General features: G+C 51.9%; 1 protein-coding gene across 1 annotated transcript; it reads left to right on the forward strand.

Annotated features, from left to right (window-relative positions):
- Positions 1-46: 46 nt before the first annotated feature.
- EPS8L1 (EPS8 signaling adaptor L1) lies at positions 47-27314 on the forward strand (the record flags this gene model as incomplete). Its single annotated transcript, XM_080703739.1, is given in 21 exon segments — positions 47-207; positions 15759-15786; positions 15789-15814; positions 17657-17697; positions 18023-18081; positions 19816-19977; positions 20253-20402; positions 20921-21003; positions 21301-21562; positions 21806-21932; positions 22372-22460; positions 22550-22624; positions 22710-22858; positions 23656-23797; positions 23887-23915; positions 25720-25852; positions 25946-26077; positions 26269-26365; positions 26518-26692; positions 27007-27139; positions 27228-27314. Coding segments are annotated over 21 exon segments (2340 nt in total).
- Positions 27315-27644: the final 330 nt, after the last annotated feature.

Here is a 27644-nt window from a genome sequence, read left to right on the forward strand (position 1 = left end):
GGGCTGGGACGCCAGGCAGCTCAGAGAAAGAGCCCGCCGACCAGCAATGCACGTGCGGAAGCGGAGCCGCCGGCTGGGGCGAAGGAACCCGGAAGCGCGGGGCGGGAGGGGGCGGGGTCTCCAGGGCGCGACCTATAGGAACCGGCTCCGAACGCTTGGGCTGCTGGGAATGGTAGTTCCTGAGTCGGGGCGGGGCCTAGGCGATGGGTGGGGCGAGACCTGGGTGAGGCCTGGGCGAGGGCGGGGCTTGAGGGAGGGGCGGGGCTTACACTCCCGGTTCTTTGACGTCACATCCAACCTGCAAAAAAGCATCTCTCTGAAATTAAATGAGGATTGATTCCCGTCGCTCCTTTTACTTTTCTTTTTTCTTCCTTCCTTTCTTCTGAATGGAGCCTAGGTGCATTCTACTTCTGAGCTACATCCCTAGCTCACTTTTTAGTTTTTGTCTTTGTTTTGGGGTATTTTTGGTGGTACTAGGGGTGGAAACCAGGGGCTTTCTACCTCTGGGCTATACTCCCAGACCTATTTTATATTTTATTTGGAAACAGGGTCTCACTAAGTTGCTGAGAGCCTCACTAAGTAGCTGAGGCCGGCTTCGAACCTGTGCGATCCTCCTGTCTCAGCCTCCCAAACGCTGGGATTACAAGCGTGCGCCACCACGCCCGGCTTTTATTTCTTATTTTGAAACAGGATCTCACTAGGTTGATGAGAGTCTCACAAGTTGGTGAGGCTGGCGGCGAACCTGCGATCCTCCTCTCTCAGCCTACCCAAGTACTGGTATTACAGGTTTACACCACCATAGCCGGCTTGGAGCTACCTTTTAAGACAGAGATAAGAAAGAGAGAGAGGGGGGGGGAGGAAGGAGGAAGGAGGAAGGAGGAAGAAGAAGAAGAAGAAGAAGAAGAAGAAGAAGAAGAAGAAGAAGAAGAAGAAGAAGGAGGAGGAGGAGGAGGAGGAGGAAAGGAGGTGAACTAGAATCCTGATATCATCCATCTTGAGGACAGAGGTCAGCCAACATTTTCTAAAGTGAGACATACAGTAAATTCAGCTTTGCGAGCCACAGATTGTAGCCATTCTGCTGCAGTAGCTAGAAGCATTCATAGATAATATGGAAACAAAAGAACATAGCTGTGTGCCAATAAAACTTTATTTGCAAAAACAAGTGATGGGCCATAGTTTGCCAACGCCCATCACAGAATTTGGAAGATGGCAGGAAGTGAATCATGACAAGAACCTAACCAATAACGAGCATGGTAATATTGCTGGATGACAAGATTATTATTTTAAGGAGAACCATTCATGCAAATCCCCTCCTCTGTGGACCTCCTACTTGATTCCCAGACACACCCAAGGTAGATTAGAATGTCTCCTTGGTAGCCAGGCTGGCTGTACACCCCTTTTCCATTGTCAGAAAGCTGCTGATAAGCGATGGACGCTGTCCTAGGTGCTGAGAGAATCCTCCCACACTGCATCTGCTCTCTCTGCAGAGGCTCAGGGCTCCCAACTCCCCTCCAAAATAGTTCCTAATATGAGAGAGTGCTCCAAAACTTGGTCTCAAAGAGGACCCAGGCCATGTATACCTTCATACTAGGGGCTGGGGCTCTGGGCCCAGTGAGTTTCGGCTCTGTCGCTTGTTGGCCATGCTCCCCCTTCCTGTGCCTCTGTCTCCTCATTTGTAAAACAGGGTTATTGGTTATATCTGCTGCATCCAGACATTGTGCTAAGTAGAAGAGCCTGCAGGGGACACTTGGACACCAGGAACATAGCAGGGCTCGGTGACTTGCTGGCTTTGCAGAGGGTTGGATTTTTTTTTTTTTTTCCTGTACTGGAGATTGAACTCAGAGCTGTTTTACCTCCAACTAGAGGAGGCAGAACCCTCAGCCCTCTTTACTCTATTTTGAAACAGGGTCTCGCTAAGTTGTGAAGGGCCTCACTAAGTTGCTGAGGCTGGCCACAAACCTATGATTCTCCTGTCTCAGCCTCCCAAGTACTGGGATTACAAGTGTGTACCACCATGCCTGGCTCCCCCAGCCCTATTTTATTCTTTTTTTTTTTTCTTTACAGTACTGGGGATGGAACCCAGGGGCATTCTACCTCCAAGCTACACCCCCAACCCTAGTTTTTATTCTTTGTTTTGAATCAGGGTCTCACTGTGTTGCAAAGGGCCTCACTAAGTAGCTGAGGCTGGCCGTGAACCGTGATCCTTCTGTTTCAGCCTCCCAAGTTTAAAAGGGCTGGGGGGTGTAGCTCAGTGGTAGAACTCTCCTGGGTTCAATTTCCAGCGAGAGAGAGAGAGAGAGAGAGAGAGAGAGAGAGAGAGAGAGAGAGAGGCAGAGGCTGAGACTTTACCCTGAAATTGCCACAGTTGGTAAACTGTTGGCTGAGGAATCCTAGTTTTCCCCAACTCCAGCTTTTTGAGTCTGGAGTTGAACTGCAATACTACTGCTGTCTCAGCCTCCCAAATGCTGAGATTACAATCATGCACAACCACACCTGTCCTCGCAGCCCTAGTTTTTATTCTTTATTTTGAAACAGGGTCTCAGTAAGCTGTGGAAGGCCTCACGAAGTAGCAGAGGCTAGCCGCGAACCATGATCCTCCTATCTCAGTCTCCAAAGTACTGTATTTTTTTGTTTTGAAACAAGATCTTGCTAAGTTGCAGAAGATTTTGGTAAGCTGGTGAGGCTGGCCTTGAACCTGCAATCCTCCAGTATCAGCCTCCCAAATACTAGGATTACAGGCACCCCAGCTTTAGCTTCAAGTTCACTGTTAGCCCCTGGGAATGTGGGTGGCACATGTGGGAAGTCTTTGCATTCTTTTTGCAACTTTTCCATAAGCCTGAAATTATTTTGCAACCAGATCAATGCAACATGGGTGCACCTTAAAAACATAATGCTTACAGCCGGGTGTGGTAGCGCACGCTTGTAATCCCCGTGCTTGGGAGGCGGAGACAGGAGGATCGCACTGGTTCGGAGCCAGCCTTGCTGGCTTAAGAGACCCTGTTTCCAAATTAAAAAAAAAAAAAAAAAAAACATAATGCTTAGCCGGGTGTGGTGGTGCACACTTGTAATCCCAGCATTTGGGAGGCTGAGACAGGAGGATCACAGTTGGCGGACAGCCTCAGCTACTTAGTGAGGCCCTCTGCAACTTAGTGAGACCTTGTTTCCAAATAAGGAATAAAAAACAGGGCAGGGGGTGTAGATTGGAGGTCGAACGCCCCTGGGTTCCATCCCCAGACCAACAAAAACAAAACAAAACAAAACTATGATGCTTCGTGAAAGAAGGCAGACACAACAGGTCACATGTTGCACAGTTTCATTTACATTTACATGGAATGTCCAGAATGAGCAAATCCACACAGACAAAATGGATGGGGAGGCCTGCAAATAGGGATGGGTTTCATTTGGGGAACAATAAAAATGTTTTGGAACAAGACAGAGCACTGTGAACATGTCGGAGGCTGTGTCTCCCACCAATCCTGGGCTCAGGAGGGCAGGCTGTGGGCTGTCCTGCTCCCATCTCATCCTGGAGCCTGGAGCAGCAGCACCTGGTGCGAGAAGATGCTTAAGCCAGGCAGTGCACACGCCTGTAATCTCAGGATAGAGATGCTGAGACAGAGAGGATTGTGGGTTTGAGGCCAGCCTCATCGATTTAGCAAGATAATCAGCAACTTAGTGAGACCCTGTTTTAAAATAAAAAGGTGGGGGGGGTGGTTCAGAGGTAGAATGAATGCTCCTGGATTCAGTCCCCAATGAGAGAAAGAGGGAGGGAGGGAAGGAGGGAGAGAGTGAGGGAGAGAGGAAGGAAGAGAGGAAGGGAGGAAGGGAGGAGGAGGAGGAAGAAGAGGAGGAGGAAAGAAAAGAAAGGAGAGGGGAGGGGAGGGAGGGGGAGGGAGAGAGGGAGAGAGAGAGAGAGAGAGAGAGAGAGAGAGAGAGAGAGAGAGAGAGAGAGAGAGAGAGAGAGAGAGAGAGAGAGAGAGAGAGAGAGAGAGAGAGAGAGAGACGGCGCGGGCGCTTAAGAAATACTTGTTGACGCTGGGCGTGGTAGCGCACGCAGGCTTGTAATCCCCGCGCTTGGGAGGCGGAGACAGGAGGATCGCGCTGGTTAGGAGCCAGCCTCGCTGGCTTAAGAAACCCTGTTTCCAAATTTTAAAATATATTTTTTAAAAATAGGTCTGGGAGTGTAGCCCGGCAGTAGAAGGGCTTCCAGAAACCCCAGTACCACACCACACACACACACACACACACACACACACACACACACACACACCAAATACTTGTTGAATGGAAGAATGCTCCTCTTGCAGGAACGGGTGGCTGAGAGTGCTTGGAGCGGGGATGAGGCTCCGGGAAGTGCAGGCCTGCTCCAGAGCTCCCTCCTCTCACGTCCTGCCACCTTGCTCCTTTAGTTTTTCTTTCCTTTGTCTATGTTTTTTCCATCCATGACGGAGCGCTTCATGTCCCAAGCCCTTGACCTGTCTCTCACCCTCCCAGCAGCACTGAGCACAGGTACCAGAAAGTGTGCTTATTTATTTATTTATTTACTTACTTACTTATTTATTGTGATACTGGGGATGGAACCTAGGGGCATTCTACCCCTGAGTTACACCCCAGCACTATTTTATTTTTATTTAGAAAGAGGGTTTCACTAGGTTGATGAGAGTCTCACTACTTGCTGACACTGTCCTCAAACCTGTGATCGTCCTGTCTCACCCTCTTACGTATTGGGATTACAAGCGCGCCATGCACCCAACGTTTGTTTATTTATTTATGTATGTATTTACTTGTTACTGGGGATTCTACCCCAGCTCTTTTTATTTTTATTTATTTATGTGTGTGTGTGTGTGTGTGTGTGTGTGTGTGTGTGTACGCACACACCGGGGATGCAACCAAGAGCCTTCTACCTCTGGAATATACCCCCAGACCTATTTTAATTTTTATTTGAAAACAGGGTCTCACTAAGTTGATGAGAGCCTCGCTAAGTTGATGAGACTGTCTTCCAAACTGTGATCCTCCTGTCTCAGCCTTCCAAGTACTGGGATTACAGGTGTGTACCACCATATACTGTTTGTTTGTTTGTTTGTTTGTTTTGAAACAGACCCACACTGAGTTGCAGAGAGTCTCTTGAAGTTGCTGAAGCTGGCCTCAAACCTGTGATCTTCCTGTCTCAAACTCCCCAGTATTGGGATTGAAGGCATGAGTGACCATGCCCAACTTTATTCCTATTTATTTTATTTATTTATTTGTTTGTTTGTTTCTTTGATTGTTTTGTAGTACTAGGGATGTAACTCAGGGGCATTCTACCTCCAAGATACACCCCAGACCCCAGTCCTATTTTTTATTCTTTATTTGGAAACAGGGTCTCACTGAGTTGCAAAGGGACTCACCTAAGTAGCTGCTGTGAACCGCGATCCTCCTGTCTCAGCCTCCGAAATGCTGGGTTTACAGCTGTGTGCCACCACGCCAGGCTTTATTTTATTTTATTTTAGTGGTACGGAGGATAGAATCCAGGGTGGTTCTACCTCTGAGCCACACCCCCGGCCCAATTTTTTTTTTAATCCTTATTTTGAAACAGGGTCTCAATAAATTGTGGAGAGCCTCACAAATTTTTGAAGAAGGCCATGAACCTGCGATCCTCCAGTCTCAGCCTCCTAAATACTAGGATTACAGGTGCGCACCATCACGCCCGGGGGTTTTAATCCCACTTTAGAAAGGAAGAAACCGAGGACCAGGGAGGCGGGGAGAAGTCACTGGCTTCAGCCCAAGACGCAGACTCCAGGACCCCGCGGTCCTTCCCTTCGCCTCCCTTGGCGATCCCCGCCCAGCCTCCAGGTCGGTCCGGCTCGTCCAGTTTCAGGCAGGGGCCGCCAGGCCGCCGCACCCTCCATCCCTCCCAGAGAACAAACAGCTCCGCGGGGCCACCAGCCTCGCTCCACCCTCCCGCTCCGGCCGGGCCGGTTCCAGGCGCAGCCGGGAGCCCAGCGCCTCTCCCCGCCCCTCTCGGGCGGCGGGTCTCAGAGCAACTCTGGGGGCGCCACCTGCCCCGGGCAGAGGGACAGCACCCGCCCCTGGAGCTGCCCTGGCACCGTGGCGGCGCCACCATCACCACCCCCTTCGCCTCTGGTCCTCCGCCTGGTCCCTCACCTGCCTCCGGAGCCAGCAAACCCCCTCCAGTCAAAGCCCAGGCGCGACCCCCTGGGAGAGGCCTCCTGACCGCCCACCCGGGGCAGCCTGGGGTCTGCACCTGCCCCCACCCACCCACCCACACACTCCGGTCTCCACCTCAGTTTCATTTTCTCCAGAACTCTGGCCATAATCAGAAGTCTTATTTACGTTTACCTGTTTATCCTCCTGTCCCCACCACACCCACCAGGATTACAATATCACAGCGCATCAGTGCTTGGCACACAGTAGGTGCTCAAGTGTTCGCTACCACGTGACTTCAGGACTTTGCCTCCCTATGCTGAGAATGGGATTCTGTGCCTCCTCTCTCTTGGCGGACTCCTATTCATCCTTCAAAGGCCCACTGAGTTCAATTAACCAGGGAAGGCTCCTCCCTTCCTTCTTTCCTTCCTTCCTTTCTTTCTCTCTTTATTTCTTTTTCTTTCTTTCTGTTGTTGTTGTTGTTGTTATTATTATTATTATTATTACTTTTTTTTGCCGGTCTGGGGCTGGAACCCAGGGACATTCTACCTCTGAGCTACACCCCCAGCCCTGTTGTATTTTTTGTTTTGTTTTGTTTTGTTTTGTTTTTGCCGGTACTGGGGGTGAAAACGAGAGGCATTCTAACTCTGAGCTATACCCCCAGCCCTATTTTGTGTGTGTGTGTGTGGCACTGGGGGTGGAACCCAGGAGTTTTTCTACCTCTGAACTATACTCCCAGACCTATTTTATACTTTATTTGGAAACAGGGTCTCACTAAGTTGCTGAGAGCCTCACTAAGTAGCTGAGGCTGGCTTCGAACCTGTGTGATCCTCCTGTTTCAGCCTCCCAAGTGTGGGGATTACAAGCATGCGCCACCATGCCTGGCCCCCCAACAGCCTATTTTTAATCCTTTTTTTTTTTTTTTTTTTTTTGTGGGTCTGGGGGTGGAAACCCAGGGGCATTCAACCTCCGAGCTACACCTCCTGCCCTATGTTTTATTCTTTATTTTGAAACCGGGTCTCACTGAGTTGCAGAGGGCCTCACTAAGTAGCTGAGGCTGTCTGCAAACCACGATCCTCCTGTCTCAGCCTCCCGAATGCTGGGATTACAAGTGTGTGCAACCACGCCTGCCTGGCATTGTTATTGCTGTTGTTTTTGTTTTTGTGCTGCTGGGAGTTGAACCTAAAGTCATTCTACTTCCAAGCTACACCACCAGCCCTTTTTAATTTTATTTTTATTTTGAAGCAGGGCCACACTAAGTTGCTGCTGGCCTCAAGCCTGCAATCCTCCTGTCTTAGCCTCTCAAGTACTATGCTCACAGGCATCCACCGCCATGCCCATCTGGGAAGGCTTCATTGTCTCAGACACACATGCATTAAGGGCTTTCTCTGGGGATATCTGATGCTCTATAGCACCTCTGTTACTATACATAATACCACAAGTCATGACTGCAGAAGGGCCTATTTCTTCTATGAGACTTACGTGTGTGTGTGTGTGTGTGTCTGTGTCTGTGTCTGTGTGTGTGTGTGTGTGTGTCTGTGTCTGTGTGTGTGTATGTGTGTGTGTGTGTCTGTGTCTGTGTCTGTGTGTGTGTGTCTGTGTCTGTGTCTGTGTCTGTGTGTGTATGTGTGTGTGTGTCTGTGTCTGTGTCTGTGTCTGTGTGTGTGTATGTGTGTGTGTGTCTGTGTCTGTGTCTGTGTGTGTATGTGTGTGTGTGTGTCTGTGTCTGTGTCTGTGTCTGTGTGTGTGTGTCTGTGTCTGTGTGTGTATGTGTGTGTGTGTGTCTGTGTCTGTGTGTGTATGTGTGTGTGTCTGTGTGTGTATGTGTGTGTGTATGTGTGTGTGTATGTGTGTGTGTGTCTGTGTGTGTGTGTATGTGTGTGTGTGTGTCTGTGTCTGTGTGTGTGTATGTGTGTGTGTATGTGTGTGTGTGTCTGTGTGTGTGTGTGTCTGTGTATGAGAGAGAAAGAGAGTGAGAGAGATACTGAGGATTGAACTCATGGACATTTTGTCTTTGAGCTACAACCATGGCCCTATTTTATTATGTATTTTGAAACATAATACATAAAACACAATGCTAAGTTGCTGAGATTCTTACTAAGTTGTTGAGGACAGCCTCCCAAATACCAGGATCCTCTTGTCTCAGCCTCCCAAATACCAGGATTACAGGTGTGTACCACCATGTCCAACAAGATTTTCTTTTTGTGGTACTGGGGGTGGAACCCAGAGGCTTTCTACCTCCAGGCTATACTCCCAGACTTTTTTTTTTTTTTAATTTGGAAACAGGGTCTCACTAAGTTGCTGGAAGCCTCACTGAGTAGCTGAGGCTGGCTTCGAACCCGTGCGATCCTCCTGTCTCAGCCTCCCAAGCGCGGGGATTACAAGCGTGCGCTACCACACCCAGTCAACAAGGTTTTCCTTTTGAGGACAAAGGATAAGACACAAATTAAGTGTCATGCAGTAGGTATTGAATGAATAAAGGTGTGTGTGTGTGTGTGTGTGTGTGTGTGTGTGTGTGCGCGCGCCCGCACGCAAATCTCTGAGATTCAGGCCCCCAACTATTTTAAAACCTTCCCCCTCAGCCAGGTGTGGTGGCACAGGCTTGTAATCCTAGTACTTGGGAGGCTGAGACAGGAGGATCACATGTTCAAGGACAGCCTCAGTAAGTAGTGGGGGGGACACTCAGCAAGCAACCTAAGTTTTGGTGGAGAATTATGTTTATTTCCCGTGACCTTCCAACCCAGAGGAGAAAAAGTCAACTGCCTATCACAGACAGAACACTTTGGGAATGGAAACAAACCCAGATTCCCAGAGTCCTGTCCCCACTTAACCTGCGGTTCCCCAGTGACCACGTGGGCGGCAAGGGCCTGGAGGACTCCGCAGGGGCAGGGCCCGAGAGTGTCCACCACTCAGAGGTTCGCTGCCTCCTCCGCAGACAACACTAGGTAAGAGTGAGAGCCCTGGTATTTGGAATCACTGGCTGCGTTTGGAGAGAGGGAGGGGCCACTTCTGTGCCAGGGGAGGAGGAAGGAGCTCCTGGCCTGGAATGAGGGTGAGGCTCCGGTTTCGGTCTCACCAGCTGCTCCAGACAAACTGAACAGTGGTGGATGGACCAGGGCTGGGGGCTCCTATGCTGCCCCCCAAGTTGAGGAGCTGGGACCCTCCACCTCGGACTGAGGGGTCCAGGCCCCCAACCCTCCTGCCTCACACCCAGGAGTCCAAGTCAGCCCTCCTCCCTCAGACCCAGGGGTCCCATAATCTCATTGCTTGGGAGGCTAAAACAGGAGGATGACAGGTTCAAGGCCAGTCTCAGCAATTTAGTGAGACCCTCAGTAACTTAACAAGACCCTGTTTCAAAACAAAAACTAATTTGTGTATTTATGCTTTGATCCATAGTGACTTCTCATGTTATGGAATTGATTTGCATTGGACAAAAACTGTAAATAAAAGGAAATAAATGGCAAAAAAGAAATGATAATGATAACATTTTAAAATAAATAAATAAATAAATAGCTGGGCGTGGTAGCGCACACTTGTAATCCCTACGCTTGGGAGGCTGAGACAGGAGGATCGCACGGGTTCAAAGCCAGCCTCAGCTACTTAGTGAGGCTCTCAGCAACTTAATGAGACCCTGTTTCCCAATAAAATAGAAAATTGGTCTGGGAGTATAGCCCAGAGGTAGAAAGCCTCTGGGTTCCACCTCCAGTACCACACACACAAAAAAAGAGAGACCCTGTTTCCAACAATAAAAAAGTATAAAATAGGTCTGGGAGTGTAGCCTGGAGGTAGAAGGGCTTCCAGGAACCCCAGTACCACCAAAAATACATACATACATACTAAAAGGGACACAGAGGTAGAACGGCCCTGGGCTCAAACCCCAATATCAAAACAAACAAATAAACAGCAGCAACAAAACTCAGCCAGGCATGATGGTTCATGCTTGTAATTCCAGTACTTGGAAAGCAGAGACAGGACGATGGCAGGTTCAAAGCCAGCCTTGGCAATTCAATGAGGTTTTTAGAAACTTGAGACCCTAGCCGGCACATGCTTGTAATCCCAGCATTTGGGAGACCGAGACAAAAGGATTATAGTTCACAGACAGCCTCAGCTACTACTTACTGAGGCCCTTTGCAACTTAGTGAGACCCTGTTTCAAAATCAAGAATCAGAATCGCCAGCCGGGCATGGTGGCGCACTCTTGTAATCCCCGCGCTTGGGAGGCAGAGACAGGAGGATCGCGCTAGTACGGAGCCAGCCTCACTGGTTTAAAAGAACCTGTTCCCAAATAAAATAATAAAAAAAAATAGGTCTGGGAGTATAGCCCGGACGTAGAAGGGCTTCCAGGAACCCCAGTACCACAAAAAAAAAAAAAAAAAAAGGCCTGGGAGTATAGCCCAGAGGTAGAAAACCCCTGGGTTTACCCCCAGTACCACTAATAATAATAATAAAATAAAGAATAAAAAATAGGTCTGGGGGTGTACTCAGAGGTAGAATACCCCTGGGTTCCACCCCCAGTACCACAAAAAAATAAAAAATGAAAGAAAGAAATGAATCCTGAGACCCTGTTTCCAAATAAGAAAAAATCTGGGGATATAAATCGGAGGTAGAAATAAATGGGAGGTAGAAGCCAGGTGAGGTGGCGCACACTTGTAATCCCAGCATTCGGGAGGCTGAGACAGGAGATCGCAGTTCAAGGACAGCCTCAGCTATTACTCAAGAGGCCTTTTGCAACTCAGTGAGACCCTGTTTCAAAATCAAGAATTAAAAAATAGGTATGGGGGTGTAGCTCAGAGGTAGCATGCCTCAAGCTTCCATCCCCAGTAACATGTGCGCGCGCGCGCGCACACACACACACACACACACACACACACACACACAATGGAGATAGATGCCTCTGGGTTCAATCCTCAGTACCAAAAAAAACAAACAACAAAAAAATATAAAAAACTACCTGAGTGAGATTTTTTATTGATGCTTCCCTTAGCGCGCGCTCTCTCTCTCTCTCTCTCTCTCTCTCTCTCTCTCTCTCTCTCTCTCTCTCTCTCTATATATATATATATATATATATATATATATATATATATATATTTTTTTTTTTTTTTTTTTTTTTTTTTTAGCGGTACTGGGGGTGGAACCCAGGGACTTCCTACCAACGGGCTATACTCCCAGAGCTATTTTCTATTTTATTTGGAAACAGGGTCTCACTAAATTGCTGAGAGCCTCACTAAGTAGCTGAGGCTGGTTTCGAACCTGTGTGATCCTCCTGTCTCAGGCTCCCAAGAGTGGGGATTACAAGTGTGCGCCACCACGCCCGGCTTTTTTTTTTTTTTTCTCTTAAATTGGCAACAAGGTCTCCCTAGATTGCCAAAAGCTTCACTGAGTTGCTAAAGCTGGCTTTGAACCTGCAAACTTTCTGTTTTAACCTCCCAAACACTGGGATTACAGGCATGTGCCCAACCTCACCCAGCTGATGTTCACCTTTAATTACCATATTGAAGAAAGCAGAATTAATCACATTAGGTATCATCTTGCCCATTATAATGATGGTGAGCTGGGCCTGGTGGCCAGACCTGTAGTCCTAGTACTTGGGAGGCTGAGACAGGAGGATTACAGGTTTAACGACAGCCTCAGCAATTTAGGGAAACTTTCAGCAACCTAATAGGACCCTGTTTCAAAACAAAACATAAGCTGGGGGTGGTGGCTCACGCTTGTAATTCCAGTACTTGGGAGGCTGAGACAGGAGATTGCAGGTGCAGGCCCAGCCTCGGCTGCTTAGTGAGGCCCTCTGAAACGAGACTCTGTTTCAAAAAGAATAAAGCCAGGCATGGTGGTGCTCCTCTGTAATCCCAGTACTTGGGAAGCTGAGATAGAAGGATCGCAGGTTCACAGCCAGCCTCAGCTACTTAGTGAGGCCTTCTGCAACTAGTGAGGCCCTGTTTCAAAATAAAGAATAAAAAACAGGGCTGGCGATGTAGTTCAGACGTAGAATTTCCTGGGTTCCCAGTACCACCACAACAAACAAATTATGATGGTGAATATTTTCTTCCAGTTTCAGATAATTGGACAGCCCCTCCCTCTCTATAGTATTAGGGATTGAACCCAGAGAAATTCTACCTCCAAGTTATACCTCCAGTCCATTAAAAAAAAATTTTTTTTTGCAGTACTGGAGATGGAACCCAAGGGCATTCTACATCTGAACTACACCCCCAGCCCTATTTTTTATTATTTATTTTGAAAGAGGGTCTCACTGAGTTGCAAAGGGCCTCACTAAGTAGCTGAGGCTGGCTGAGAACCACGATCCTCCTGTCTCAGCCTCCCAATTGCTGGGATTACAAGCACCAGGCCGACATTACATATTATTTCTCTAGTGAATTACATTATGGCTTAGTTCTCAGTCATTATTACAAACCATATAATACCCTCAGTAAAATAAAAAATATTTTTATTTAGTTTCTAATCTTTCTAAAATACTTAGTAGACTATAAAAATGAAATCATTATGAAATAACAGAAGAGTGGTAGGAACAAAATACTTAATTTTTAAATTCCTGGTATTGCCTGGCATGGTGGTGCACGCTTGTAATCCCAGCGTTCTGGAGGCTGAGACCAGAGGATCGCGGTTCGCGGACAGCCTCGGCTACTTAGTGAGGCCCTCCGCAACTCAGTGAGACCCTGTTTCAAATTTAAAAAAAGAGCAGGGGTTGTAGCTTGGAGGTCAAATGCCTCTGGGTTCCATCCCCAGACCCGTAAAAAGAAAAATAAATAAGTAAATAAATAAATAAATCCCTGGTATTGCAGCCGGGCGTGGTGGCGCACACTTGTAACCCCAGCATTTGGGAGGCTGAGACAGGAGAATCATAGTTCATGGCCAGCTTCAGTTACTACTTAGGTCCTTTTCAACTCAGTGAGACCCTGTTTCAAAATTTAAAATAATAATAATAATAATAATAATAATAATAATAATAATAAGGCTGAGAATGCAGCTCAGAGGTAAAATGCCCCTGAGCTCAATCCTCAGTACCACCACCCCCCAAAAAATATGTATAATAATAGCCGGGCGTGGTGGCGCACCCTTGTAATCCCCGCACTTGGGAGGCGGAGACTGGAGGATCACGCAGGTTCGAAGCCAGCCTCAGCTACTTAGTGAGACCCTGTTTCCAAATAAAAAAGTATAAAAATAGGTCTGGGAGTGTCGCCCAGAGGTAGAAGGGTTTCCAGGAACCCCAGTACCACCAAAATTAAATAAATAAATAAATAAATAAATAAATAAGATAAAAGATATATAATGAATGAATGAATAAATAAATAAATAGCAGGGTCTTGCTTCCATCTCAGCCTCCCAAGTACTGGGATTACAGATGTGTGTCATTATGCCCAGTGAACCCAGGATCTTTCTACCCCCAAGTTATGCTCCCAGCCCTATGTATGTATGTATGTATGTATGTGTGTATGTATGTATGTATGTGTGTATGTATGTATGTATTTTTGTGGGTCTGGGGATGGAACCCAGGGGCATTCGACTTCCAAGTTACACCCCCCTGCCCTATATTTTTATTCTTTATTTTGAAACAGGGTCTCACTGAATTGCAGAGGGCCTCACTAAATAGCTGAGGCTGTCTGTGAACCGCGATCCTCTGGTCTCAGCCTCCCAAATGCTGGGATTACAAGCGTGCGCCACCACGCCCAGCTTCCCAGCCCTATTTAAAAAAAAAAAAATCTTACTATATTGCTGAGGGTCTTAGGAAGTTGCTGAGGCTGGTCATGAACCTGTCATCCTCCTGTCTCAGCCTCCCAGGTACTACAATTACAAGCCTGTGCTCTCCTCCCCAGCCAGGTTTGTGTTTCCACTTACCTGAATTATTTTTTCTTTTTCTGTGGCACTGAGGATTGATTCCCTGATCTACTGCTGAGCTACACCCCCAACCCTTATTTATTTATGTTTAGTTAGTTTTGAAACAGGGTCTCCCTAAATTGCTGAGGGTCTCACTAAACCGCTGAGGCTGGCCTCAAGCCCGTGATCCTCCTATCTCAGCCTCTCAAGTGCTGGGATGACAGGTATGAGTTGCCATGTCTGACTTAATAATCTGGATCAAAGGATGACTGAGGAAATTTCCCAAAGGAAGAGGAAATTAATGGATGGGGTCTGACAGTAACTATAGACAAGAGGTGTCCCCAGAGCCTGGACAAACCGGCTCTGGACACCTCCGCCCTGGGTTCACATCCCCTCTTCCACAGGCTCCCTCTGCCCCACTGAGCAGGTACTGGGGTTCCTGAGCAGGTAAGGGCTGCTCAGCCTCCCCGGGCTTCTGCTTCCTCGTGGTCAGGTGCAAATGGGCCCTCCCACCTCTTACAATTCCAAAGGAGTATTTAAAGGCAGAGCTTTGGAGGTGACACAAGACAAGCATGACCTCAGATTGTTGTTGTTGTTGTTATTCTGTTGTTACAACGGACAAGCAAGTGTTTCCAGGCTCTCCCAAGGCCATCCCAGCCCCCTCCCAGGACTGTCTGCCAGCCCCACCCCAGGGCCACCCCAGCTTCAGTGCCAGGTGAGTGCTCAGGTATGCGGAGGCGGGGCAGCCCAGGGAGGGAGCTGGGAGGAGAGGCTGAGCCTGGAGGGGGGAGAGGAGCTGAGGAAGGAGAGCAGGACACAGCCTGACCCTGCAGGTGAGCAGGTGAGGAGGTGAGGAGGCCCCAGTTCTGGAGGGGAGACCCTGGGGCCTGGACCCTTCATCTGAGGGAGGAGGGCTGGGCCTAGGCTTCTGGGTCTGAGGAAGGAGGGCTGGGCCTGGTCCTCTGGGTCTGAGGGAGGAGGGCTTGGACCCAGACCCCAGGGTCTGAGAGAGGTAGGCTGGGATCCAGACCCCAGGGTCTCAGGGAGGAGGGTTGGGGCCTTGTCCCTTGGGTCTAAAGAAGGAAACCTGGGTCAGGGGGCCCCTGAGTCTGAGGAAGGAGGGCTGGAGCCTGGTCCCTGGATCTGAGGGAGGAGGGCTGGGCCTGGACCCCTGGGTCTGAGGGAGGGCTGGGTCTGGACCCCTGGGTCTGAGGGAGGAGGGCTGGGCCTGGAACCCTGGGTCTGAGGGAGGAGGGCTGGGCCTGAACCCCTGGGTCTGAGGGAGGACTGGGGCCTGGACCCCTAGGTCTGAGGGAGGAGGGCTGGGCCTGGACCCCTGTGTCTGAAGGAGGAGGGCTGAGCCTGGACCCCTAGGTCTGAGGGAGGAGGGCTGGGTCTGGACCCCTGGGTCTGAGGGAGGAGGGCTGGGGCCTGGACCCCTAGGTCTGAGGGAAGAGGGCTGGGCTCTATACTCCTGGGTTTGAGGAAGAGGGCTGGGCCTGGATACCCTGAGTCTGAGGGAGGAAGGCTGGACCTAGATCCCTGGGTTTGAAAGAGGGAGGCTGGGACCCAGACCCCAGGGTCTGAGGGAAGAGGCCTGGGGCCTGGTCCTATGGGTCTGATGGAGGAGAACTGGGTCAGAGACCCCTGGGTTGAGGGAGGAAGGCTGGGGCCTGGCCCCCTGGGTCTAAGGGAGGAAGCTCTGGATCTCTGGGCCTGAGGAAGGAGGGCTGGGGAGAATCAGGGCCCTGCAGCCCAGTCAGGGCTGACATCTTTGCTGGCTTCCAGGGCACCTCAAGGCGGACAGAGCTCCCCATTCCCAGCACCATGAGCACCTCCACAGGGTAAGTGCCACTGCCTCCTGCCCCCAACTCCCATACCTCTGGACATCTGCAGATCCTGTTTGCAGCAAGAAGGCTTCTGGAGGAAGCTGGAGCTTCTTCCCTCTCTGTTTAGCCTCCAGTTGGGAGCAGACGGGCCAGGGGTCAAATGTTAGTGTTTTCACTGGGTAGCGGTGTGACTCTGCAGAAGGACATTGCCAGCCTGAGCCTCAGCCCTGCCTCTGTAAAACAGGGATACTTTTGAGAGTCAATAGAGTAGTGCTTGTGCAGAACTTAGCCCAATCTCGCCACGGTAGGTGGTCAACCTCTGGGAACTGCTGTGGCTGTGGTCCTAACCTTGTGATTAAATATTGAGCCTTTGCTAGAAAATCAGGACTATTTATACTGAGGACTTGGGTCTCTCGGAGTGAACAGGGAGGACAAAGAGAGAGGAGCTGAACATCTGCGTGAAGGTAGTGAGCTGTCCCGCCCAGAGGTAATCAAACTGCAGCACATCTGCCTGGCAGGTGTAGAATGAAGGGCTGGGCTTTGGCTAAAAGAGTTCCTCAGTCTCCCTTAGCCCTGACCTCCCCTGAGCTTCATATATATATATATATTTTTTTAATTATTATTTTTGTGGTACTAAGGATGGGACCCAGGGGCTTTCTACTCCTGGGCTACACTCCCAGACCTATTTATATTTTATTTGGAAACAGGGTATCACTAAGCTGCCGAGAGCCTCCCTAAGTAGCTGAGGCTAGCTTCGAACTTGAGCAATCCACCTGTCTCAGCCTCCCAAGCGCTGGGATTACAAGTGTGCGCCACCATGCCCGGCTCCCCTGAGCTTCTGTTATTTCAATGGGAATGGGGGGGTTAAGAATTCTTGTAGAGCAGGTGTGGTGGCGCACGCTTGTAATCCCAGCATTTGGGAGGCTGAGACCAGAGGATCCCAGACAGTCTCAGCTACTCAGTGAGGCACTCCATAACTTAGTGAGACCCTGTTTCAAAATAAATAATAAAAAATAGGGCAGGGGGTGTAGCTCGGAGGTCAAATGCCCCTGGGTTCCATCCCCAGACCTGAAAAAGAAGAAGAAGAAGAAGAAGAAGAAGAAGAAGAAGAAGAAGAAGAAGAAGAAGAAGGAGGAGGAGGAGGAGGAGGAGGAGGAGGAGGAGGAGGAGGAGGAGGAGGAGGAGGAGGAGGAGGAGGAAAAAATAGGGCTGGGGGTGTAACTCAAAGGTAGTGGGCCCTTGGGTTCAATCTTCAGTGCCACACACACACACACACACACAAAAAAAAAAAAGATTAAAAAAAAAAAAGAATTCTTGCAGACAGTGACCTTGACCAGGAAGGTAGGGACAGGAGGAGATCGAGAAGGATGTGGCTGGGAAGAGCCTGGCCCATGGGCCGGGAGGGGAAGAAGATCATACCTGTCTACTCCAGGTACTACTAATGCTAGTCTATCCATTTCCATTTGTTGAGCAATTACTGTGTTTAGTCCTTTGCATCATCATCATAATCATAATGATGAAGCCTCCTGCAAATATTTCACCTGCATCATCTGATTGAATTGGTCCCACAGCCCTACTGGGTGGATGCTATCCTAAATAAAGAGAAACTGAGGCAGGAGGAATTAAGTCCCTGGCCCAAGTTCTTATGATCAGAAAGTAGGACCGAGGATTTGAACGCAGGTCTGTGTGACAGGGGACACCATACTCCCTGCCCCAACCTACTACCGCTATAATCTGTCTTAAACCCTCCATGGCTCCCCATTAGCCTCACAATGAGGTGCTTGCGGCTCCGCCCGGCATTCATGCAGACTCTTCCTCAGTCCCTATAGTCCTTATCACCCCCTTCTTCTTCACCAGCCCAGAAGCTGCCCCCAAGCCGAGTGCCAAGTCCATCTATGGTGAGTGTTGGGTCTGGGAAACCCAAAGTCCTGGAAGAAGAAGACTTAGGAGCCCAGAACCTCCAAGGCCTGGAACCCCTCCCTCCATCAGTGGGATAGAGCAAGATTTGAGGGAGGAGGGCGGGGCCTGGACCCTGGGCCTGAGGGAGGAGGTCTAGGGCTGAACTCTGGGTCTGAGGGAGAAGGGCGGGGCCTGGACCCTGGGTCTGAGGGAGGAGGTCTAGGGCTGAACTCTGGGTCTGAGGGAGGAGGGCGGGGCCTGGCCCCTGGGCCTGAGGGAGGAGAGCGGGGCTGAGCCTTGGATGCATTCTCCTTGGCCCCACAGAACAGAGGAAGCGTTACTCCACTGTGGTTATGGCTGATGTGTCCCAGTACCATGTCAATGTGAGTCTGGGGTTTGTGTTTCTACAGGGGTATTCTGGGGAAGCTGACATAGAGATGTAGGGGTGTCGAAAGCAGGTTATCAAGCAGAAAAAATATAGGACACCGTTGCCTCGTCACAAAATAACTCCCTCTGCATTGACTCAGACTCTGACATGAAGCCAAGGACCTCAGTTCCATCAAATTTCCTGCCTGCTAGGCATGGTGGCACACTCTTCTAATCCCAGTACTTTGAAGGCATTTTGAGGACCGCCTCAGCTACTTAGTGAGGCCCTCTGCAACTTAGACCCTGTTTCAAAATAAAGAATAAAAAGCCAGGCGTGGTGGTGCACGCTTGTTATCCCAGCATTTGGGAGGCTGAGACAGGAGGATCGCGGTTCGCAGACAGCCTCAGCTGCTTAGTGAGGTCCTTTGCAACTCAGTGAAACCCTGATTTAAAATAAAAAATAAAAAATAGGGCTGAGGGTGTAGCTCGGAGGTAGAATGCCCCTGGGTTCCATATCTGGTACTTCAAAAAATAAAAAATAAAGAATAAAAAATAGGGCTGGGGGTGTAGCTCAGAGGTAGAATGCCCCTGGGTTTCATCCTCAGTATGGCAAAAAAAAATTATCTATATAGATTAGATAGATAGATAGATAGATAGATAGATAGATAGATAGATATCTCCTGGTCTTTCCTCTGGATCAGCTCCTGTGCTGGACATAGGGAAGGACGGTCAGCCACAATCCTAGATGGGTAGAGGCTAGACTTGGTCCAGAGGTCCTGACAGAGTGTCGGATGCTCTGATGGAGACCAGATGCTCTGATGGAGACCAGAGGAGACATTTGGAGGAACTAGATATAACCCAAACCCATTCTTTGCCTTCAAGAGGCCTGCAATCAGCCCAGGGTGGTGGTACATGCCTAATACCAGTGCTTGGGTGGCTGAGGCAGAAGGATCACAGGTTCGAGGCCAGTCTCAGCAACTTAGATCTTTAGCACTTAGTGAGACCCTGTTTCCAACTAAAAAATTAAAAGAATTGGGAGTGCAGCCAGGAGGCAGAACACCCCTTTGAGTGAAGTTGAGTTCAATTTCCAGGACAAAAGAGACCTGCAGCCGGGCTGGTGGTGCGGGTGTGTTGGTGCACACTTGTAATCCCAGCACTCAGGAGGCTGAGACAGGATGATCGCACAGGTTTGAAGGCAGCCTCAGCTACTTAGTGAGGCTCTCAGCAACTTAGCGAGACCCTGTTTCCTAATAAAATATAAAAATAGGTCTGAGAGTATAGCCCAGAGGTAGAAAAGCCCCTGGGTCCCACCTCCAGTACCACCAAAATAAATAAATAAATAAATAAATAAATAAATAAATAAATAAATGAGACCTGCAGAACTGGGCATGGTGGCACACGCTTGTAATCCCAGCATTCGGGCAGCTGACAGCTGAGGATCACTGTTCACAGACAGCCTTAGCTACTTATTGAGGCCCTTCGCAACTCAGTGAGACCCTGAGTATAGATCGGAGGTTGAATGCCCCTGGGTTCCAGACCTCCAAAAACAAACAAACAAAAATAAAAACCTGCAGTCTTACTGAGAAGATAGACTTCAGTGTGAGCCACTAAGGAAAGAGGGCCGGAAGGCTCTGGGAGGTGGACATGATGTCTTGGGCAGGTGGTCAGGGCAGCTTCCTGGAGGCGGTATGGTTGGTCTCTGGCTGGAACTGTGACTCCAGTAGGCTCAGCCACTGTTGTCTTTGTGCCAGCACCTGGTGACATTCTGCCTGGGAGAGGAGGATGGTGTGCACACCGTGGAGGATGCCTCCAGGAGGCTGGCCGTCATGGACAGCCAGGGCCGTGTCTGGGCACAAGAGATGCTACTGCGAGTGTCCCCTGACCGTGTCACGCTGCTGGACCCCATTTCCAAGGTGCCAGATGGTCTGTGGGTGGAATAAGGGGCTGGGCTTGGCCTCCAACGACAGAGAGCTTGACATGGGGCTGCCTGAGTCTAGGTCTTGGGAACCCTGACCAAGGCGCCCCAGCCTCTTTCCCAGCCTGCCACCCCAACTGTGAAACAGGGATGTTGTCCGTAACTTCCTAATCTGAGGTTAACCTGGCCGGTTCCTGCACCTAGCCCTGACATCCCCATTTGATAGTATCATCGACCCCGGGCCTCACTGTATCCCATCATTCTGCCCGGCAGGAGGAACTGGAGTCCTACCCACTGGGCGCCATCGTGCGCTGCGACGCGGTGACGCCTCCAGGCCGGAGCCGCTCGCTGCTCCTCCTGGTGTGTCAGGAGCCAGAGCGCTCGCAGCCGGACGTGCATTTCTTTCAGGGCCTGCGCCTCGGGGTGAGCGGCGGGTCAGGGAGGCTGGCTCTGTGGCAGAGTCCCCAACAGCGCAGAAGTAGAGCTGGGCCTCGCGTGATGGGGTGGGGCCTGGGGTAAAAGCAAGGTCCGGGTGCTCGCTTGTGCTCGTGGAAGGGACTGTGGCCTGGAAAAGAGGCCCTGGGAGAAAGCAGGGCTTGCAGACACGTGGAACTCCGTACCAAGACACGACATGGGATGTAGTCGGGGTCTAAAGGCTCCTATATTTTGAAGACATAGACGGAACTTGGGAGGCAGTGTCCGGGGAACAGCCAGCAGCTGTTCCAGAGCGACTTGGTCTAGAACCAAAGAGCTACGGAACTGGACTCCACGGGGAGGCGTGGCCAAGAGCAGGGACAGACTTAAGAGTCAGGGCCTGAGTCCAGGCTGGTTCTACAGGCATGAGCAGGGGCCTGGGGCTGGGCAGGTGAAGCGGTCAGGGAAAGGCCTGGGGGTGCAGCAGGAGGGCGTAGGGAGGCGTGTTCTGACGATGTGATTGGCAGGCGGAGCTGATGCGAGAAGACGTCCAAGGGGCCCTGCACAGTTACCGCTCTGGCCGCGGCGAGCGCAGGGCAGCCGCGCTCAGGTGAGAGGAGCTGGACTAGAGACAGGGGAGGGATGGAAAGGGTTCTCTGGGAATCCTATTTCCCCTCTCTGGACCTCAGTCTCCTCATGAGCTGATAATAAAAGAACGAGTGTTGATCGGGGTCGAGGAAACCCTGGTCAAATCTTACCTGCGCCTCCCAGACAAGTCGACCCCTCTCCAGGGCTCTACTTTCGTCTGTCCTGGGCCTCGGTTTGGAGTCTCTCGTACTAAGCCACGGATTTCTCCCTCCCTGGTCCTGTCAATTGGCCCGGCCTCAGTTTCCCCTTTCCTCCGCAGGGCCACGCAGGAGGAGTTGCAGCGCACCTCGTCGCCCGCAGCCGAGACGCCCCCTCTGCAGCGCCGCCCGTCGGTGCGCGCGGTCATCAGCACTGCGGAGCCCGTCGCGAGCCGCGGGCGACCCCAGGTGGCGTCCATTCCCGAGGCGGAGGAGGCGGGGAGGCCTGGGCCGACGCGCACGGCCAGCAGCGCGGGTCCCGCCTCCCCGGACCTGGGTCCCCGCGGTCCTGAGCTAGCGGGTCTGCAGGCGGAGCGGGAAGTGGTGAGCCGACTGGCCGGCCTCGGTGGGCGGGGACGGGGCCCATCAATCCAGTCCAGTCCTGACTTGGGGGCGGGGCTGGGCGACGTCTGGGCTCTAGGCCTCGTTGAGGTTAGAATAGCGGGGCTCAGATCTGGTGGTGGGGCCAGAGTTCTGGGGTGTATCGAGGTACTAGGCTTGAGGTCCGGAGCAGAGTTGAGGGTCTTGGACTCAGGAGTCCCAAGCGTCCCACTGCCTGTCCCGCAGGACATCCTCAACCACGTGTTCGACGACGTGGAGAGCTTTGTATCCAGGCTGCAGAAGTCTGCAGAGGCCTCTCGCGTTCTGGAGCACCGGGAGCGAGGCCGCAGGACCCGGCGACGCGAGGCTGGGGGTAAGGAGCGCCCGGGTGGGACCATGAGTACTCGCCACGGGTCACTTTCTTTTTATTTCTTTTTTCTTTCTCTTCTTTTCTCTCTCTCTCTCTCTCTCTCTCTCTCTCTCTCTCTCTCTCTCTCTTTTGCGGTACTGGGGATGGTACCCAGGGGCATTTTACCTTCGAGCTGCACCCCCACCCTATTTTTTATTCTTTATTTTGAAACAGGGTCTCACTGAGTTGCAAAGGGCCTAAGTAGCTGAGGCTGTCCACGAACTGCCATCCTCCTGTCTCAGCCTCCCAAATGCTGGGATTACAAGCCTGTGCCCCACGCCCAACTAACGGGTCACTTTACAAATCCTTTCCCCGGGATCCTTCTGCAGCCGCCGGCCTGATCTTCCTTCTCATGGAGATCCCCCCATCACTGACTCTTACACTGTTCCCCCCACTCCTCCAGAGGGTCTGCTGACGCTACGGGCCAAGCCACCCACGGAGGCCGAGTACACCGATGTGCTTCAGAAAATCAAGTACGCCTTCAGCCTGCTGGTGAGGAGGCCGCAACCCTGGGTCCCTTGGAGTAGGGGCAGTGGCTCTGACCCACCCATGCATTCATGCAAACGACTTCTCGCACCCAGGCCCGGCTGCGCAGCAACATCGCCAACCCCTCCTCCTCCGAGCTACTGCACTTTTTGTTCGGACCTCTGCAGATGGTGAGACCGCCCCCAGACCCTCAGGTCCTCCAGCGGCCGCAATCCGGGTTAGACTTCTAGAGTCTCGTTCCTTCTCCGCTGGCAGATTGTGAACACATCTGGAGGTCCTGAGTTCGCGAGCGGCGTGCGGCGGCCGCACCTGACGTCTGAGGCTGTGGCGCTGCTACGGGACAATGTCACTCCGCGAGAAAACGAGCTCTGGACCTCGCTGGGGGACTCCTGGACCCGCCCAGGGTGAGGGGCGGGGCCGGAGAGCAGGGGCGTGGCGTTTGAGCGAAGGACGCGCCAGCGAGCGAGAGAGGCGGGGCTTAGCCAAGAGGGTGTAGCTAAAGAAATTGAGGAGGGGTGGGATTTAGGACAAATGCCAGGATCCGGTTGGAAGAAAGGCTAGAAATTTGTGCGGAGAATTAAGAACGCCGGCGACCTCTGGTGGAGCTCAAGGTGTAATAATGTATTTAAAAACGTAATTGAGATGCACGTCTGTAATACCAGTATTTGGGAGGCGAGTCATGTAGCGAGGCCCCCCCGCAATTTAGTGAAAGCCTTTTTTTTCAAAATGAAATAGGTCTGCGGGTGTAGCTCAGAGTTTGGTCGTCCCTGAGTTCGATCGGCAATAGCATATATAAGTAAATAAAATTTAAAAGGGTGGGGGATATAGCCTGGAGATAGAATGCCCTGGGTTCACTCCCTAGTCCAAGATAGATCCAGGCATGGTGATGCACGCCTGTAACCCCAGAACTTGGGATGTTGAGACAGGAAGATCTCAGGTTTGAGGACAGCATCGGCAACCTAGCTAGGTCCAACAATTTAGCAGGACCCTGCTTCAAAATAAAGAATTAAAAATAGGGCTGAGAGTGTAGCTTGGAGGTAAAATGCTCCTGGGTTCCATCCCAAGTATCGCAAACAAACAAACAGAATCCTTGAGATAGGAGGTGGTTAGGAAAAGGGGAGAAATTTGGTGAAGTCTATGGTTGAACAAAGTCTGGGGTAGACCCAGATCCCTGAGCCACATGCCTGGTCCCTGGCTGCAGGCTGGAGTTGCCCCTAGAGGAGGGGCCCGCATACAGCCCCGAATTCTACAGCGGCTGGGAGCCCCCCGCCACGGACCCGCAGGGCCGCGCCTGGGAGGACCCAGTAGAGAAACAGCTACAGCACGAGCGGCGGCGCCGGCAGGTGCGCTGGGGCTGCCAGGGGGCACCGGGCATAGGGTGGAGGGGAGGGGGCGCAGCCCACGTGACCCCAGGCTTTCCTACTTCCTACAGCAAAGTGCCCCCCAGGTCGCTGTCAATGGGTGAGTGTCCGTGCTCCAGGGAGAAGCAGGAGGGTCCGAGAGGGGCATGCCCCGAGGGCTCCTGGTGCTGACTCCACCCCATTTTTCCCCCCTGTCTTTTTCCTTGACTTCCTGGCTCTTCTCAGGTGGGTGAGGTGGTGAGGAGAGGTGGGGGTTGGGGCTGGGGCTGAGGGGAAGAGCAGGGAGGGAGGGGGCGGGCCCAGACTTCTGGTGTCAAGGGAGGGATTGGAGGCCCAGATACCTGGGGCTGAGGGAGGAAGGGGCTGGGAGTGGGTTAAGTCTGAGAGGTTAGACCCCCGGGGTCCTCAAAAAGCTGGGAAGCTTCATGCTTGGGTTCCTAGAGGACAGAGCCTTGGGTATTAGCGGGAAGAGGTTGGGAAATTAGAAATTTGGTTTTGAAGAATTCAGGTTCTGGTGCTTGGGATCCTGCAGAAAGTCTTGGGACTTGAAGGGCTGGGGGGCAAGTTTCTGGAAAAGTTAGGAATTGTATCTCTGGGCCTCTGGTAGAGGCAAAGGCTGGGAGATTGGACTTTTGATTTCCCAAAGGCTTTAAAGCACAGCCGAAGCCCCTGCTAGTTGTAGACTTGGGGGCTTTAGGAGAGGAAGTGGCAGCTTGAGACGGGGACTCCTGGGGCCCTGGGAAGGAAAGGCCTAGGGATGCAAATCCTCGGTTCTACCAAGCTGAGGGGGACAGAGTCTTGGACCCTGGGGAAGGAAGAAGGCAGAGCGAGGATGGAACTCTAGGATCCTGGAGCAAGGGGCGAGCAGGCTAGAGGAAATCAACATGGGATGGATGAGAAGAAGACAGTGAAGCTGGAGATGTGGGGGGGGGTCTGGGTGGGGGCCTGGCAGAGGGTCTCAGCAGGGACAGCGTGCTGGGAGCTGCCAGCCCCACACAGGGGGTGCCGCGGCCCTGAAGACCCCCCCTCTCCCCTGCACAGGTAGGCCTGATCTGGACTGAGGTCCCTTTCATGGGGGTCAGAGCCAACCCTCCCCCAGGCTGCCTGGTGTCGCAGGACCCCTCTGCGCTTCTGAGTCTTGAGCTTGGCACCACCGGCTTTCACTCACCTTCTCTGAGCCTCCAGTTGTTTTTTTTTTTTTTTGGGGGGGGCGGGAATAATGATAGGCCCTACCTGAAAGGGTGAGGAATCTACTACAATGCTGTGGCCCAGCTCAAGTTCAAATCCACTATGTGCACAGCAGGGCAGTTACTCAGACATGAACTGCCTGGGGCCGGTCCAGCCATGCCTCTTATGCTTCCTGACCTTACTCCACTGTGCCTCAGCTTCCTGCCTGTAAAAATGGAAACAATGGGGTCCCTAGGGGAGGAAGGAACTGAGGGAAGTCCAAATTCATGGACACCCCTAAGAAGGCTTGTCAGAGGCCCCAATCAGTTAATATATGTAACAGACTTTGAAAAGTTGCCTGGCCTCTCACGTACACAAGTGTTAGCAATTGTTTTTACTTTGCTGATGAGTTCTCATGATACATGAACCCGATGGCCAGAAGATGCTCAATAGATGGCAGCCCTTCCTAGCTGTGGTCCCTAAGCCTGTTATCGCCTATACAATGAAAATGGTTGGCAGCACCCCATCAAATGCTTACAGCACAGTGCCAGGCAAGGGAAGGAACAAAATTTATCCAAGCGGTTATTCCAATTTCAAGCCTCTATTAACAGAATTAACTTGGCCCCTTGCTGCCTGCAACCCCTGCTTGGCTGTAACCCCAGCTCACACCTGTATCTTTTAGCCCAAACCATGAGGCTGGCTGGCTCCTTAACTCCAACCCTCCCAATTGTCCTCAGTCACCAAGATCCAGAGCTGGAAGCCGAGCCCCAGCTGGAGACGGAGACAGCAGGAAAGTGGGTCCTATGCAATTATGACTTCCAGGCTCGCAACAGCAGCGAGCTGTCGGTCAAGCAAAGGGATGTGTTGGAGGTTAGAAGTGTGGGGACCTGTGGGGCTGAATCCAACCAATCCAGTCCTAGTAGCAGACCCGGGCCCTGAGTCTTTTCTTCATATCCTGCCCAGGTCTTGGATGACAGACGCAAGTGGTGGAAGGTCCGGGACCAACAGGGCCAGGAAGGATATGTGCCCTATAACATCCTGACACCGCACCCCAGGCCCCAGGCGGACCACAGCCAAAGCCTTGCTGGAAGCCTGGTGAGCCAGACTCTAGGGTCTACAGAGAAGAATTTGGGGGACAGATCTTTGGTCCTGGGAATGGGGAGTAAGGGGATCTGGTGTCAAGGGTACTGGTGGAGGATGACTGGGGGCTCCCAAGGTTATCTCCAGAGGGGGCTCAGACCCAGTCTTCTCCCTGACCTATGTACTCTCCTCTCGTCCCCCTCTAGGAGAACAGCACTCCTCCTCCCCCACCAGCCCCTGCTCCGGTGCGGCCCCACTGGGACAGCTGTGACAACCTCAACAACCTGGACCCCAGCGAGAAGGGTGAGTGGTGGGGCATCTCCTTCAAGAGGCGATCCTGGCTCTTGCTTTCCAGGCAGGGAAACTGAGGCTTGGAAAGAGAAAATGGACTGTCATCCATCCTGGGGATGCTAGAGGCCTTGAGTGCGCACTCCTTCCCTGTTTTCCGCCTACAGAGAAATTCTCCCAAATGCTGAGTGTCAACGAGGAGCTGCAGGCGCGCCTGGCCCAGGGCCGCTCGAGCTCCAGCCGTGCAGCCCAAGGGCCCCGCACTCCAGAGCCACAGCTCAGCCCACACTCCGATGCCCGGAAAGTCCGCGCCTGGCTACAGGCCAAGGGCTTTAGCTCTGGGTGAGTGGGGCTGGCCAGGCTCCTGAGATGTGGGAGATGAGACTGCAGGGCTCAGGACTGGCCCAAGGCAAGCGTGTGTCTGGTTGCAAGGGTGGGAAAACAGGCTGTGTTGGCACATTCTCCAGGCTCTGATTGGAGTCCCCAGTGAAGCCCTGCCCCTGAGTGTGCATTTGCTGATGGCACGCTGCGATTTGGCACTCAACAGTGCCTGCCCTAGCTTGAGAGCTAGGGAATGCTGCGGACTGGAAAGGTGGCTGGAGGGGCCGCAGCTGACTGGCCTGCAAGCCTGACGCTCACCCTCTACCCCTGTTCAGGACTGTGGATGCGCTGGGCGTGCTGTCTGGCGCACAGCTCTTCTCGCTGCAAAAAGAAGAGTTGCGGGCAGTGAGCCCTGAGGAAGGGGCACGTGTGTACAGCCAAGTCATGGTGCAGCGTGCGCTGCTAGAGGTGAGCCAGGAAGCGCTCCTATCTTGGTCCGAAAAAGGCACCAAGGGCTCGGGCACCAAGGTTCTTATTTCCACCCACCACCACCCAGGACAAAGAGAACGTGTCAGAGCTGGAGGCAGTGATGGAGAAGCAGAAGAAGAAAGTGGAAGGCGAGATGAAATCAGAAGTCATCTGACCCTTCCCAGCCCCTTCACAGAGTGCCAAGACAGCAGGTTTCCCTGAGCCCAACAGGAGGACAGACACCAGCCGCTCCCCACCAATGTTAGTAGATCTCTCCAAGGATCAAGGGCTCATTCTGCCCTGGACTCCCCGCTCCTGCAGGGAAGATTGAACAGCCCTTGCTGGAATCGCTCCAAAGCCATCACAGACTGGCGGAGGGGGCGGGGTGGAGAAATTACCGAAAAGCACTCCGGGACCCTCGAGAGGGCACAACCCCAGAGAGGGATCTCTCACAAGCCATGTGCATTGTAATATGTTGCCCAGTCTATAAACAGCCTCTTCTTAT

Source organism: Muscardinus avellanarius (assembly GCF_963383645.1).
Source record: "Muscardinus avellanarius genome assembly, chromosome: 10".
NCBI lineage: Eukaryota > Metazoa > Chordata > Mammalia > Rodentia > Gliridae > Muscardinus > Muscardinus avellanarius.